The sequence below is a fragment of the Adiantum capillus-veneris genome, chromosome 17, assembly GCF_014529385.1.
Source record: "Adiantum capillus-veneris isolate H3 chromosome 17, ASM1452938v2, whole genome shotgun sequence".
In the NCBI taxonomy this organism is placed as follows: Eukaryota; Viridiplantae; Streptophyta; class Polypodiopsida; order Polypodiales; family Pteridaceae; genus Adiantum; species Adiantum capillus-veneris.
Window position 1 is genome coordinate 38,337,422 of NC_140947.1, and position 15,471 is coordinate 38,352,892.

General features: G+C 38.5%; 1 protein-coding gene across 2 annotated transcripts in view; it reads left to right on the top strand.

The window, feature by feature from the left end:
• Window positions 1-1,322, top strand: part of LOC147437089 (RPA-interacting protein A) — a 33,542-nt gene extending 32,220 nt beyond the window's left edge. For both annotated transcript variants that reach the window (XM_086486576.1, XM_086486577.1), the window contains 2 exons: window positions 451-558; window positions 760-1,322. In XM_086486576.1, coding sequence (XP_086342702.1) covers window positions 451-558; window positions 760-921 — 270 coding nt within the window. In that variant the 3' untranslated portion in view covers window positions 922-1,322. The remainder of the gene's footprint in view (window positions 1-450; window positions 559-759) is intronic.
• The last annotated feature ends 14,149 nt before the right edge of the window (window positions 1,323-15,471 follow it).

Genomic DNA, 15,471 nt, shown 5'->3' on the forward strand with positions numbered 1-15,471 from the left:
AGGCACCCTCATTGACAGGGCGATTGAGCTTAGGAAATCGAGACGACCACGACCGAGATGAGCACACTTCACCAGAGGAGACTACAACAAAGGATTAGAAGCATTCTAGCCAGACACCCAGAATGCTCCTAAGAAGTTTATCTAATACTTTGTATTTAGTTTTTTCGCATTTATTTTCACACTTTCACACTTTTCAGACATTGTAACAGATTCACCACTTTTGTATCAGTTTGGTCTCACAGGTCACTCTGGCCTTTTGAAGACGTTAATATAACATTTCATTTCATTTCATTTTCTCTCTCTCTCTCTCTCTCTCTCTCTCTCTCTCTCTCTCTCTCTCTCTCTCTCTCTCACACACACACACACACACACACACACACACACATTCATGAAGTTCACAATCTGTAGCTTGCGGTACTTCCATATCTAATAGCTGTAGTTTTGTTTCAGGAGGATGAGGTGATTTGCCCCATATGCAAAGCTGGAAAACTTCAGCAAAATCAGCATTTGATTTTTTGCAGTTGCGGGCATCTTCGGCTTGATGTTCAGCATGAGAAGGTTGGTTGCATGAATGCATAACAGGAGTTTCGTGTCTTTGGATCTTCAGAATAATCACATACAAGACAGGGTTAAAGAAAGGCGTTCTTTGTATGTTCTGTGTGCACAATCGATTGGGTGCAAGGGATAGTATAGATACTCGAACACAAAGAAAATGGCCTAGATCACGTGGTGACTGGTTCTGTTTGGTTTGTATCACAGGTAAATTTGCACTTCTTGAGAAAAAGGCTTGAAGAGCTGCTGCAGCAGCATCATGATTCTGGCTGCCAAAGCCAGCCAGTGTTTTGTACAGATCACAGATTTTCTATGACGGCTCTGTATATACAGTGCAGCTCTTGTGAGACTTTTGAGCTGGTTTTATGAGAAATCAATGTGAAGGTTGTACATGCAATGCACATTCCCTTGCTAGAATCAGATGTGTATGAGTGCGCACGTGCGCGTAATTCCATAGAGAGACATCCTCATGATCATCCAATACGTCGTCCGCATTTGCTCCTCTCTGCCTTTCCTACCACCGTTATATATGTGGGGGTGGGTAGGGGGGATTTTGTTTTTGGGGCCTCATAATCACATCATTTATTCAAAATGACTGCTTTTCCTGACCCTCGTGCCGGCAGTGGGGTGCCAGCGTTTCGGGGGTGTTGATATTGGAGCAGCAAGCTGACAACTGGGTCTTTTTGTCCCCCGATGAGCCACCCACCACTCGAAAGTGGAGGAATGTTTTTGTCAAGATACAGGGGTCAGCTGATTTCCTTTTCCCCTTTTCTAGTTGTGTACTGTGGTTTGCTAAGGGTTTTTAGGAGATTGCTTGTGTTGAACGCTAGTTTTTTGGTACCAAAATAGGACACTGAGTGTTCTTTTTTCTCAAATACGAATAAAATGTCTTGTGAAGGTCTCTCATACACTGATCCTAGTATTTTTAAACATTGGCTCTCAAGACTTTTGAGCTTATCACGTTAAAGAACTGGGCTCCTGAAAAATACTCACATGAGTGTGGGAAAATCTTGAAACATAGGTAGCACAAGCTTATAAAACAAATCTGAGGCCTTGGAAAAGAAAATGTAGAACACTAATTATGTACAGTTGCTTAATATTTTTAGGGAAAATTACCAAAATACCCCTCTAATTTGTGGAAATTCCCAAAATACTCTTCAAATTTCAAAAATTCTCAAAATACCCTTGTATCTATTTTGGTTGGATTGTTCAAGATTTTTCAATCTTTATTCTTTTTTTATAATTGAGATCTGTTTTTTCATGCTGAACATGTAATTTGCCACGAACTACCTTGCAAAAAAAGGAAATTATGTCTAAAAGTAATGAACTAATTCATCTCCAAAGCCTACATAATCGACTCAAATTCTGGATTTAGCATCTTATATTGATAAGCAATGAATCTTCTTATGAAAAGCTACAAATTTTTTAATCTTTGGAGAAATTTAATTTCACAACCAGAGATATTTTGGAAAATTTGAAGGGCATTTTGGGAATTTATGACAAAATGTGGGGGTGTGTTGGAATTTTTTGAAATTTGAGGGGTATTTTGGGAATTTCCACAAATTAGAGGGGTATTTTGGTAATTTTTCATATTTTTAAGAGTTATTATACTTAAAAATTCTGCTTAATAAGGTTGAATCAATTAATCAAAGTTGCAAGTGTCTAATGTACAAGCTCGATGGATTGTGTCATGTGTGACATAAAACATGTGAAAGTTTATGTAATTTGTAATTGGATTATAGTAATAGGCATCTATGTCATGTAAATATACTTTAGGTTGTAGATAATGATGTTCAGGAGAAGTAGGAAACTTTCCTAGAGTGCAATGCACCAAAATTTTTGTACTTTTTTACATGACGGAACATTGGCCGTGCAAATGAGAGCAACTAGTCACTCTCAATGATTTATATCAATTCCTTGACAATAGTAGAATTATAATATCTCGTTACATGATTGGCTATGTGACAACAGTATAGCTTTCAATAAACTATACATTACAATTTCAATATGTAACAATTATGCAATCATGGAAGATTACACATTCGAAAACATTTGTTTCCTTGATCTTAAGACGTAGAATCTTTTATCATAACTCTGCACGTAAACATTGAGTGTTTGGAATGAGCTTTGCAAGGCCAAAATGTATCCTACTTGTCAAATGCAAAATTACTAGTCTTTGTTTTTCATTAATAGCAAGCATAAAACTAGGCTTTTGGGAAAACAAACAAATCTTTTTTGAAATGTCATTATCTATTAGCATGGATTTATAAATACGAACATTATGATGTTTTACAAAGTTATAGGCCTTTTAAGTTTTTTTGAGAAATCATTTTAATATGCTTGCTTAAGATGTTGATGAAAGTTTCAATTTGAAGCTTTTTATGAATTTCTTAATCTCACATTCATTTTGACAAAGGAAAAACAAATATAGCCACATAGTGAATAACACCTTAAAATATTGTTTCTAGCTTTATTAAATAAATATGCAAACCTAGTAGGAAGACAAGACACCTTAATGTCTTGACACTTGCGAATAAATATAGTCTAGTGTTTAGAGCACGCCCTTCTAATTTGTAGAAAAGCGACATTAAAAAAATGTTGATTAAGCCTTCTCTTTATCCTAGCCATTATAGATACTGACTATATGAGAAGCAAGGGATTGAAATGCGTCTTAGTTTAGTTTAGTTGTTATTTATGCATTAGCAATGGTGTGCACTCTCTTCCACATGGGTTAAAGCATGTATTGGTGGTACCAAAAAGTGGTGTCTTGGACAATCTTTTAATAGCACTTTATAACCTCCATTTTAAGTGTAGAGATAGTTATCATGCTATAGATCATTGGATAGACATTTAAAACTATAAGCTTAAACAAGTTTTAGCACGTTTGTAAAATTATTCCTACTTTCTTTTTTGTTAGAAATATCATTGAAAAGTGATTAAAGTAGATGTGCTAAAACAATAAGTTTGGTTCTTGTCAACACGTACAAATTAAGAGTTCTTTTGTTAGTGGAATATATTGAGACATTTAAAGAGTGAAAAGTCCACATGAACATAGCTTGCGAGCTTCCTAATGTGATGCATCAAACATTTTCAATTATTGGTCAGGCCATTTGTGGTAATGATGAGCGATGAATTTGATTATCGTATACTATAAGTTTTTCCTTATAACTAGCTGGATTTGTGTGTGTGTGTGTGTGTGTGTGTGTGTGTGTGTGTGTGTGTGTGTGTGTGTGTGTGTGTGTGTGTGTGAGAGAGAGAGAGAGAGAGAGAGAGAGAGAGAGAGCGCAACAAACTTTCTATAAAAGTCCTTGCTTTATGTTGAGTCCGTGCTAAGTGATTTCTATGATTAGTGTCTAGTGAAGATATATGTGCTTATGCCTCTCCTATTTTTTGGACTTCTTTATATTGAACGTTTATTGATAAATGTGGGAAGTGGGAGGACTATGGAGGTCATACTTTGTGTGATCAAACAAATGGGGTCGATAGAGATATATAAATATTGATTATGTATATGTCCACAATTATATTGTAGCCTCCCTTTATTTAATGAGATGATATTGTGTCTGTGTATCTATTGTCTCCTTGTACTATGAGAGGACATGAAATGTAGTGCTAGTTGATGCGACGTTGAGAATGCACTAAATTGCTATTTACATCAATAATTTTTTTTCAAGCAAGCTTTATTTTTACATAAGAGACAAATTTTGATATCTTTCTTTATTTTATTGAATTATTGTAGTATCTTCTAATGCTCATGCCAAAAAGCCTTTATATTTGTGAATTCAAAACTTAAAAGGTTGAAGCCAATTTTGTTATAGACATATTGAGACAAGAAGCCATACTATATTACGTTTTCTATCGACTTGTAACAGTGTCGATGATACAAAAGCATGTTCTATGTATTTGACGAACATAAAGACATTGCATTGTCAAAGATTGAGCCATTTTGATAATAAGAACATTCAATGAGCTTCCATTTTTCAGCCACAATGTTCCAACGTGTTCATTGCAAACGCTCCATTTTGTCTTATTGAGGAGGCTAGGAGGTGTGGCATGGGGATGTCTTATGCTAGAAAGTGGAAAAATCTTGATGTTGTGCTTGTGACATTTGCAACATCTCAATGTGTTGAAGGGGGCTCCTTGCATTAGGCTTGTTGGGAGGGAGAATATCTATGTTTGAAAGGAGAAACTATAATTGATATCCTTGAGGGGATTTGGTTACTATGATGTAATTACACTAAAGTTAGGATCATCTTTGCTCCAAATTAACACACTTGAGGAGGAGCTCCATATTAGAGAGTATTGGAGAGCTTGATTGTGGTCAAAATGTTAGAGGCACAAAAGATTCTTAGGCAAAACCTACATATTATCCATGCTACTTTGAGACGATGACTTCTCTAGCTTTGAAGGCATCCATTTGGCACATTGCTAAAAGTGCTCTGTGTGTGTGTGTGTGTGTGTGTGTGTGTGTGTGTGTGTGTGTGTGTGTGTGTGTGTGTGTGTGCGTGCGTGTGATTGTTTTAAATAGACCACTTAGACACAAAAGAACATCATGTTCAAAAAATAGTTTGCTCCAAACTGGTTCTCGTGACAAAAGAAAGTATTTGCACAAAAACATTTCTTTATTCAAAGAATTTTTGTACAATTTAGTCAAATGAGGATTCATTCCGATTATCTTATACATAAAGACAAGAAGTAGGTCTATAGATGAAATAGGTATTTGTACAAATTCTTTATTCAAAGAATTTTTGTACAATTTAGTCAAATGAGGATTCATTCCGATTATCTTATACATAAAGACAAGAAGTAGGTCTATAGATGAAATAGGTCTTCATACTTTAAGCAAGATAGAGACTCTCACCTACATCCATAGAAAACAAGACAATAGATTTTGTTAACTTTGGATACCTATTATAGACATCAAAAGAGCTTATCAATTGTTATCCTTGTCAAAATTTTAAAAGTGATTAAATTAACTAAAGTCCTACTAAATTCAAAATTTCAAGAGTTTGGTTAAAATATTGGTCATCTGTCGTCACAGCCCATGATTACTCTTTGTGTAAAGGATCATAAAAAAAGCTCATGTAGATTCACCAGATTCTAGCAAAGTTATAAGCCAAGGATTTTCTAATGCTCAAGAGTTTTAGCTTTAGATCTAAAAGTCAACCAATTTTCTTATAGGGTTTAATATCAGAAGCTCTAAGTAGCCCATTTTATCCTAGCATGCCATAACTAGTGTTACCATATACATGTGGTAGTGATGTGTGTGAACACACTAGGACCGCCATGGCATTTTTTCCCTCTTTAGGAGGTTTTTCCCCCCCGTGCATTGTATATACGCCCATCACTCTAGGGCTATCTATCTTTCCATTGCACACTAAGTAATACACTCTCTATTGTGTGCCTTGAGCTTCCTTCGTCTTCTCCAAGTTGTGTGTGTTTCTCTGCAACCATAATTCCAACAATTGGTATCAGAGCAGGTTGCGTTCTCCCAGGCTTAGTCGCTAGCTGCGTCAGTACACGCTTGCTCACTTTCTCCGATTTCAGTGACCTTTGGCGAGCGTTCGCATGTCAACAAATATTTCGGATGAACTCGAAGAGCCCAGTCTGCTCATATTTTCAATTTGGGCTCATTTCGACCTCCGTTTCCATTATAGACAGTACTGCACAGGCAATTTCGTCATTCTATGCAGAATTTCTGTCAGTGCCGTTTTCTGCATAACATGTGCCTTATAGTCTTCTACTGTTTGTGCTATATAGCACGTGTTGTTCCCACTCCGTTTCTCCTATTTTCGGGCAGTTTTCACATCAGGTGCAGCATTTACCATGGCTGACAACAACAACACAGATGTGTTCAAGATGTTTGTTGCTGAGGACAGGTTGGATGGGGACAACTACCCTATGTGGGCTTATATGATGCAACATGTTCTTGTGTCAAAAGGTGTCTGGAACATTGTGCAGGGCATTGATGTACGTCTTGGTTCTGAGGATGTAGGCGATGTTGAGGATGTTGCAGGTCTTGCTGCAAGGATTGCTGCTGTTAGAGTTGTTTTGCCTACGGCAGAACAAGCTCGTTGGGATGTAAAGGATGCGCAGGGTCATGCATTGATTGCGTTGTCTGTGAAGCGCACCATTGTTCCTCACATCCGTTCAACAAAATCTGCGAAACAAGCTTGGGATATTTTGGCTGGTCTTTATGCAAGTCGCAATGAGGCTAAAATTGCTTTGCTGCGTAAAGAGCTGGAGTCTAAGATTATGCATGAGGAAGATGATATGGACACTTTCCTTGCTAGTGTCAAGGATATCAACGAGCAGCTTATTTCTGCAGGTGAAGTCATTTCAGACAGTTCCCTTGTGCAGACTGTTCTTGATGCCTTACCAGATTCCTACTAGACTTTTGCTAGTACTTGGAGACTGATGACCCAAGGAAATCCTGAAGTTGTCAAGTTTGATGCATTATGCACATTGCTGTTGCAAGAGTCACGTTCTAGAAAAAACAAAACTAGGCAGCGTGCAGTTGAACAGGCTTTTATTGTTTCTCAAAGAAAGGGTGGTAACAGTAATGCAACCACTTCTTATGGTTCTGCTGGGAGTGGAAAAAATTCTGTTCATAATGCTTTTGCTGGCAGCAATTCGTCTGGAAATTCTGGTGATAAGGGCAAAAAGAAGATGTGTTGCCATTATTGTAAAGCTAATGATCACTTGATCAAGTCGTGTCCTAAGTTGAAGGCCAAAGAGGCTAAGAAGAAAGAGGGTGGTTCCACTGCAAATGCTGGTTCCACTACAAATGCAGCCACTGGCTAAGAAGAAAGAGGGTGGTTCCACTGCAAATGCTGGTTCCAACAACTAGGAACTCACAGTTTGGTCAAACTCAGACAATAACACTAGCAGAGAATGCATCCCCAAGTGAAAAAACTCAAACAATAACACTAGTAGAGAATGCATCCCCAAGTGAAAAAAACCACCCTGTAGCTCCAAGTACAATCAAACATAGATGGCAAAAGGTGTAATCTAAACATGTTTATAGTTAGAATCTCAACCATTTAAAGAATGTATGTGATTATTTAACATGTTTTGTTTTGTCGAAGCTCAGTATATACACTCGGTAAGATGGTGGTACCCACAATACAATGGTGGTAAATAAGCAGCACTAGAATACTCCCAAATCGTCCTATTAGAAACATATAAGAAAAATATCATCCTCTCCCATTGTATTTTATTCATTAGTAGAAAAAAGAAAGCGTTCAAGACTTGGTTACCAAAACTCCTAGTACATTGAAGCTTTGGAATGCTACATCATGGTGTATACTTCCCAGTATAGCTAGTATCACAACACCTAAGGGTTACTGACCATGAGTATAACCAGAAGGAGTAAAAAAACAATCCAAAACAACCACAAGAACCATATACAAACCATAACGAAGAGTCAAAAGGGTACTATAAAAAGCTTCAAGCGACCCCATCCCCTCACATGTGTTTTAACCAAGGGTATATCATTAGGTAAAAAAATTAATAAGAAATCCCAATTGGTATAAATTATGAATGCAAAAACCTCTCAAGGAGATGAAAGGCTAGGGTTGCAACAAAAGGCATGTAACCATGTATTGCACATAGGGTCATATCCAAACAATTTGTTAAAGTACAAGCTAGTCAAGATTACCCTACCCATTTTGGGAACCCATATTTATGAGTAAAGAGACCATAAAAAGTTAGGCCCCAAACCAAAAGTGAAGGTTCACAAAATAACGTAAGCAACCCCAATATTTCAAAGCATGCCAAAGCAAAGGGCTCATTTCAAAGTAGGACCAAACTTAGAGCAAGCAACCTCTAATTCACAAGTAGTCTCAAGTCACAAAAAAATACATTGGCCAGACATTTCTAGACAAAGTAGGTAGCCCTGAGTCCAAAGCATTCCCAAGAATTAATTTACACCAAAAAAGGAAAAACAACAGACTCTTTAAACAGAATTATAAGGTGAAGTAACAAGCCGAAGGTAGCCCTATCTTCCTAGGATGTAATTAAAACACCAAGATTCATGGAATGCATGTAATTTGCCAATATGTTTTGGCTTGTTCAAGCGTCTGTATGTATTCATGGACATCCCACAATTGCCATGTTCTAAAGTCACCAAGATGCTAGGATTTCTCAGCTTAGGACAAAGTCCTTAAGTATATAGGCTAATGATGTCATGGGTATGCTAGGATCTATCTTGGATAAGGGGAGAATGCATTACCATCTTGCAATCAAAAAATGCATCATCTCCCACCTCAATAACCAACACCTATTTAAAAGAAACTAGCAAGACATGAACGGAAGTCAAGTTATAGAAGTCCAAAGTTTGAGTTTCTTCAAACATCCATAAGCAACCAAAGCTAGATATAGTTTAGTCAAGCCTTCAAATTTTATCAAGGTTAGGGGCACAAATTTGCTTCAAATGAAATACCAGTTATATTCTTATTCAAAAAAATCATCAACCTGGGAGGAAGCAGCTTCATCAATGATCTCCATGTTGTAGTAAAACCAACAAAGCCCATCAATCTTCCCTTAAGTGCAAGTGAATAAAAAAGGCTACAAGATTCATTCTCTCTCTCTCTCTCTCTCTCTCTCTCTCTCTCTTATGTGCAAGTGCAAGTGTAGGTGCAGATTGGCAACCAGTGAGACAGATGAAAGAGACCAAGGCTAAGTGAAGTTAAAAGCTCTTACCTTTTATAGGGGTTGAGGGCAACATACATAGACATTCTCCACCTCTCCATGCCAAGTCTTTATATGTCCTATGGTTGCTAGAAGTCTCCTTCACCTTCCACAATACACATTGGCAACATATGCCACATAGGGGTAGTTTTACACAATAAGAGAAAAATACTCAAAAAAATAGTAACATGACGATTTTTCTTACCATAGCAATGAGATAATGGCCATAGAAGAGAGAGTAAATTTAGGCAATCTCGTCCTCTTACTACTAAGTCAACATGATAGGTTAACAAGATAATGGTCATAGAGGGGAGAGTAGATTTGGGCAATCTCCTTCTCTTATTGCTAAGTCAACAAGACTATTAGATGTAGCTACCTTTCACTCCCAAAAATCCACCTGAAGGTCTACTCGAAAAGAAATCCAAATAGATCCCATAGTGGCAAGGCCACATAAGGTTTGCGTACAATATGAGGAAGAGGAAAGAGAAACATAGGCTTAGAGTTGGGGTTCGATGTTTACCAAGCTAACAAATGAGCTTGAGTCATGCTAGAGGGTGATCCCATCACATGTATATGGAAAGGAGAGGAGAGCTCCATAAGGGATGGCCACAACATCGTTCATAGTAGTAGGAGTCCACAAGTACCTATAGGGATGGGCAAAGGCAAAGGCAAAGACCCCCACACCCAAGAAAACCAACCACTAGGCAAAGGTAGGGAGCATTCCCACCTAGCTAGAGAAACAACCATGCCATAAAGGGGGTAAGTCCCAAAAAGGCCAAGCAAGTCGTGGTTTCACACCAAATGTTGTGTTTAGTTAAGGTAGGGTTCTCACGTTGTTATTGGAGTACTTCAAAAGCACATTCAAATGTTTTGACCTAAGTTTGCCAAACCATTTATCAAAGACATACAAAAGGTACTACCAAGGCCAAGTGATTCATCGAAGACATTTATTTGAGGTCAAGCTACTGTGCCATCGACTTAGAAAAACGAGGTCAACAATAAATTTGTCCAAGTAAAAGACCCAAATGAAGTCCAAGCATTATGAGGTTAGGTAGGTATTGTAAGGTCGGGCAAAAGTTAAGGTCATGCAAGTATTGGTAAAATTTAGTGACTAACACCCACATGGGCTACCTCAATCCCCTCATGATAAGGGTTAAGTTTCCCCACCATAAGAGGGATATTCAAATAGTGCAATAAGTTCCCACATTGTTATAAGAGAATCTAAATTTTTGGCCAAAAGGGAGGTGACCCATCCTATTTTTATAGATAATTTACCATCGATCAAAAGTACAAAAGCCCAAGATAATGCAATGTGGTATGATCACAACCGCTCAATATAGAAGAGAAGGGATCCATCTAATGCCATTAGTTATTCTCGAGTTTATTTGAGAGAGAACGAGAACATGTGTCTTAACTCTTATCAAGGTTCTAATCAAGAACTAAGCCAAAGTCCAAGAAAAGGTTAGAAGAAATCTCTATGCGAACCCTATTAGAATATGATTTTTTCAAGAAGAAGATGTGAGTACTAGTTCAAGCACCGTGTGTGTGTACGTTTGGTAAAACTTTGAGGTCTCTTGAGGTTGTTCCTACAATGGTAAAAACTTATCTTCTTATGGGTCTTTGTGTGTCACTCTCTCTCTCTCTCTCTCTCTCTCTCTCTCTCTCTCTCTCTCTCTGTGTCTCTCTCTCTCTCTCACACACACACACACAGTGGTATTACTAAATGCTTTATTTTCACCTTCCTTCAATATATCCCCCCCCCCCCCCCCCCAAAACCCCCTCACTTCTGAAGCATTCAGGGGACACCGACTTATAAACATGCCACTCATGGCTGGTGGGACTAGGCCCTTGCATAAAAAAACTCTCCTAAAAATAAGCGTGAGTAAAAACATTGGGCTCTCATGAGGCGGCCTGCGCATCCTGGGCTGAGATCTCCCTTTGCAAAGTTTCTGTGCATCACTTGAAGACGCTTAACAGGAGGGCGGCTTGCTTCTCTAACCAATCACGCTCAGGAAATGAAGCTCATCCTCTATAAATAAGGTGAGGGCGCACCTTGCCCCTCACTTAGCTCTGGAGTAGGTATTTCATTCTGTTTTTTTCGCTACTGTCTGTTCTTGCCAACATGGAGCTCGCAGCTCAAGTAACACAGGTACCTTACTAAGCTTAGGATTTTTCAAGTAATGTTGCAATACCTTGCATAGTAATAGAGGCATGAAGTCGTCTGAGCTTTACACTATGTACTTCTTGCTTTGCCTAAAAACACTTGAGCAAAAAAATGGTTTCTTTTTACCTGCATATAATCGGCTCAAAAGAAGCCGCTGCATAATTTCGACTACTGTATTGTGAGGTTTCTTTTAGCCTTGGGACTGCTTGTGCATACAAAGCATGGGGTTCTTTTAGCATACCTTACTGACTGTACACTTGAAGGAATAGTGTTAGCATGGGATGGTAACTAGGGGCATAATATACCCCCGTCTGCTATGGGCTGACATAATAGGATATAACATCATGACAATATGTAAGGGGCTCCTAACCTTGGACTGGTTATGCCACTTCTTTGGTAAGCTGTCGGGATCTGTTAACTCTTCATAATTTATGTGGTTGGCACCTCTTAGTCAATAATTAATTGGAATACTTTGGTATACATCAGAGATAGGGGACCTTTTCTGCGTTTGTTTGGGAAAGGAACTATGTGCAAAAATGCTGCAGGGAATTGCCGTCTACTTGCTGTACCTAAATCTTGGCATAACTGGTTTGTTCTCTCAAAAAAAACTATTGGCTTTTCTGCCGCTTTAGGACCTTACTTGCGTTTTTTTAAAAAGTACTTGGTTATGGGATTTTGATATTAGAGAACACTTGCATAAGTTGGTTTTCATTACAGGCTGTTATAAGCTCTATTATAGCCGCTGGATGTTGCTATATTGGCTATGGTTTAGCCGCTAATGGTTGGTTTAGGGGCTCAGTTGTTGTCGCTGCAGGTTTTTTCACTATTGGTTGTTATATTGGCCCTGTTGTAGTCGCTACAGAATGTTAATTTATTGATAAACAAATATAATTGGAAACTATTTTCTTTGATAGTTTGATGAACTGCTACCACACCATAAGAACAGTTTGGCCCTCAAGATTTCATATGAGGCGACTGTGTGGGGTGTTTTTTATCTCACTTAGTTGGCTTGATAAGTAAAAAAAATATGTGTTAGCTTGGCTTGATAAGCTGCTAAGCTTAAATCCAGTTTGGCACTTGGAATTTCATATAAAGCAACTGATTGGGGTGTTCTTTACTTCATCTAATACCACTGGTTGATGGACAAGTAAGGTATCTTACTCAGTCAAGGGCCGGACACTACCGTTCTATAAGGGTTGCTAATGACTTATGGATATCTTGGGATTATGAAGGTAAGTATATGGCTGGTATTTTTGGCTTTGGCATAGCTTCCAAACTATGGCTTTGTCTAAAGGGATACCAATGATACCATGGGATTGCTAAAATCTGAAGGTAAGTATATGGTTGCTATTTTTTGGGGCTTAAGCATAGCTACCAAGCTATGGATCTTGAAATGGTTGGATTCTTGGTGGACTTCACCTCTCAGATTAGAAAGTAGAATGTACCACTCATTTTTTGATGAAGCAAAAAGAAAAGGATGCTAACATACAAGTTCTAATAAATAACCTAGCTTGTCTAAAGTAATTAAATCCTATAAGATGGACATGGATAACAACTGATATGGTCCATTGATACCTGTAAAACACATCCAAGGCTAACTGAATTGTTGTCTTGTTTGGATGGATGCAGGTAAGGACTGTATCTTATCTTGGGAGGTTTCCTTTTCTTTGGCAAGCAACATTACTGTGATGAAATACCCACTGAGGAAACGGGGAAGTTTTTTTACTACCAACCCTACTGAAAGATGACCTCTTTCTTACAATCATTGTACCTAAATAATTCTGATACTGAGTTATTTTTGTACATATCAGTTCATTGTTCCTTGGCCAACTGTCTTTTGAATGTAAAAATTCAATTATGTCTTATTAGTTAAGATTTAAACAGCTACACACACATCCTATACATAAGGTCTCTCCTCTTCGGGGAAACCGGGATGCTGGCCTAGGAAATTATCGTAGGAATAGAGCTCTAAATTGGACCCACAGTCGTTAAATCCTTCATTGGTAGACTGGTGTTTGGTGGCCCCTTTTAGACTCTCTTCTGGCTCCCTACTCACGGCTACCATAGTCTCAGGCTTTGCCGGTTGAAGGGTTGCAGGACCAAAAAGACTTTACTTTTTAGACACTTTGCTAATTTTTATGTCACCTCTGTTTCAAGACTGCTCACATTATAGAATGATAGCTCGCATGAGTACTAATCACAACCCTGAGAATCATGCAAAGATTCTTGATCAGATTAAGCTCTACCTTAAAGACCATACACCAAAGGATGCCCTAGCTGCTAGAACTAGACCTTTCCTTGCTAGGAAAACCAAATTATGTATCACATACTATGGCAAGAAAAAATAAACCTGACCTCACCGTTTTTGCAGACTCTTGCTTTATCTCAAGGATTGGAACTTACCGCGGAGCCCCTCTCTGTGGCCTCCTCTTTGGTCCTCAGATGTATTAGCAGTTTGGATGCTTCACAACTTATTTATGATTCAGCCCTTGTTTCGGACAAAATTTTTTTTGTCTTGCATATGTTATCATTTAATGACTGGGTAAAAGTTGTGGCTTCATTGGACAAAGACCCCCTAGAAGGTGTTAATCTGCTATCCCAATATATTGCCCAACTTCTTGTCCTTGCTTCACAATATCAGCAAGAGCTTGCCCTGTTCTCCTCATCTGGAGCTGAGCTGTCAAATTTCCTTAGAAAACTCTGTGGACTTAACCCCTCGTTTGTCTGCACCCTAAATACCCCCTCCATCCCGCCAACTGGTAGCATCTTCTGTCGAGATAGTGCAGCTCTAGAAGCAGTAAAAGAGTTTCAAAATAATCTTTGCTCTCTCAATGATGTTAACCTCCTTGAGATGGTACCTAAAATATCAAAAGTCTTTCCTATCTTACCAATAAGACAAATAGAAATTGAATCTCTCGGAGTTGACCATCAACTGTGGGTTCTACCAAACAAAGCCTTCCTAGCTTCTATTCTTAGTGAAACCTGGGTATACTTGGCCAACCTCCCCGCCTCAACAGTGGAAGATTGTAAACTTAAGATTCTTAAAGGTGGGCAATTCTTGGACAAGGGAGAACTGATTAAAGCCCCCTTTAACCTTCATCTTATCGACCACTCCAAATGCCCCTCAAATGCTGGACTGTACATACGTACTAAGGGTAACATGGAATTTGCGAAAAGTAACCCAGATTGCTACACAGAGTCTATCTGGAATATCTTTCGCCCCTATGTAAAATGTGCCTACAGATTTTTTGATCCCAAAGCTACCTGTGAATCAAGCATCATGTGGTTTGACCATGCAATATGGTATATCCTCAACCATTTGGATCTGCTGTTCCCAGAGAAACCAGTTGACTTTCATCTATCCCTCATCTGCTCATGGCTAGGTGGACAGGCTAAGCCGATTGTGATTGCACAAATTGCCTTTAATATCTTCCGAGGACTGATGCATGATATTCTGAAAGAACTTAAAGCTGATGAGTCCGGTCTATACCTCACCACTTATGCTAACTACAAAGGGGTCAAATACATCACTAATCTGCTTAAACCTTATATTGAAGATGATGATTCTCCTGCTCTAAAACGAGCTAACTCTTTAGCCTCTCCCAACTCCTTCACCTCCTTTTTTACACCTAGCTCCTCATCTAATCGAGGAAAGTCTCGTAGCTTTACTAGAGGGAGAGGTGGATTCCCTGCAATCAGAAACTTCCCTGAAATCTAATCCCTGAATATATTGCAGGTCGCTACAAACCCATGTGGAAGAAAAGTTCTCAGCAAAGATGATTCGAATTATGGTGCTATCTACATACATTGTCTGTTTCACAACATACTTCTCGATTGGATCTTACCAAAAAGTCTTTTTTGTGAGTGCTTTGACTTATTTTTTGGGAATCATAAACTGCTTGACAATATTCTCATTGGATGGAAATATCATCATGCTTTAAAAGGATTAGTTTTAAACAATGACTTTCTTAGACAAGAAACAATCCCTTACTGTACAGGCATTCAATTTACCTCATTCTGTAGGAATTTTGAAGGATTTGGGAACCATGTCTGTACTCAGGACC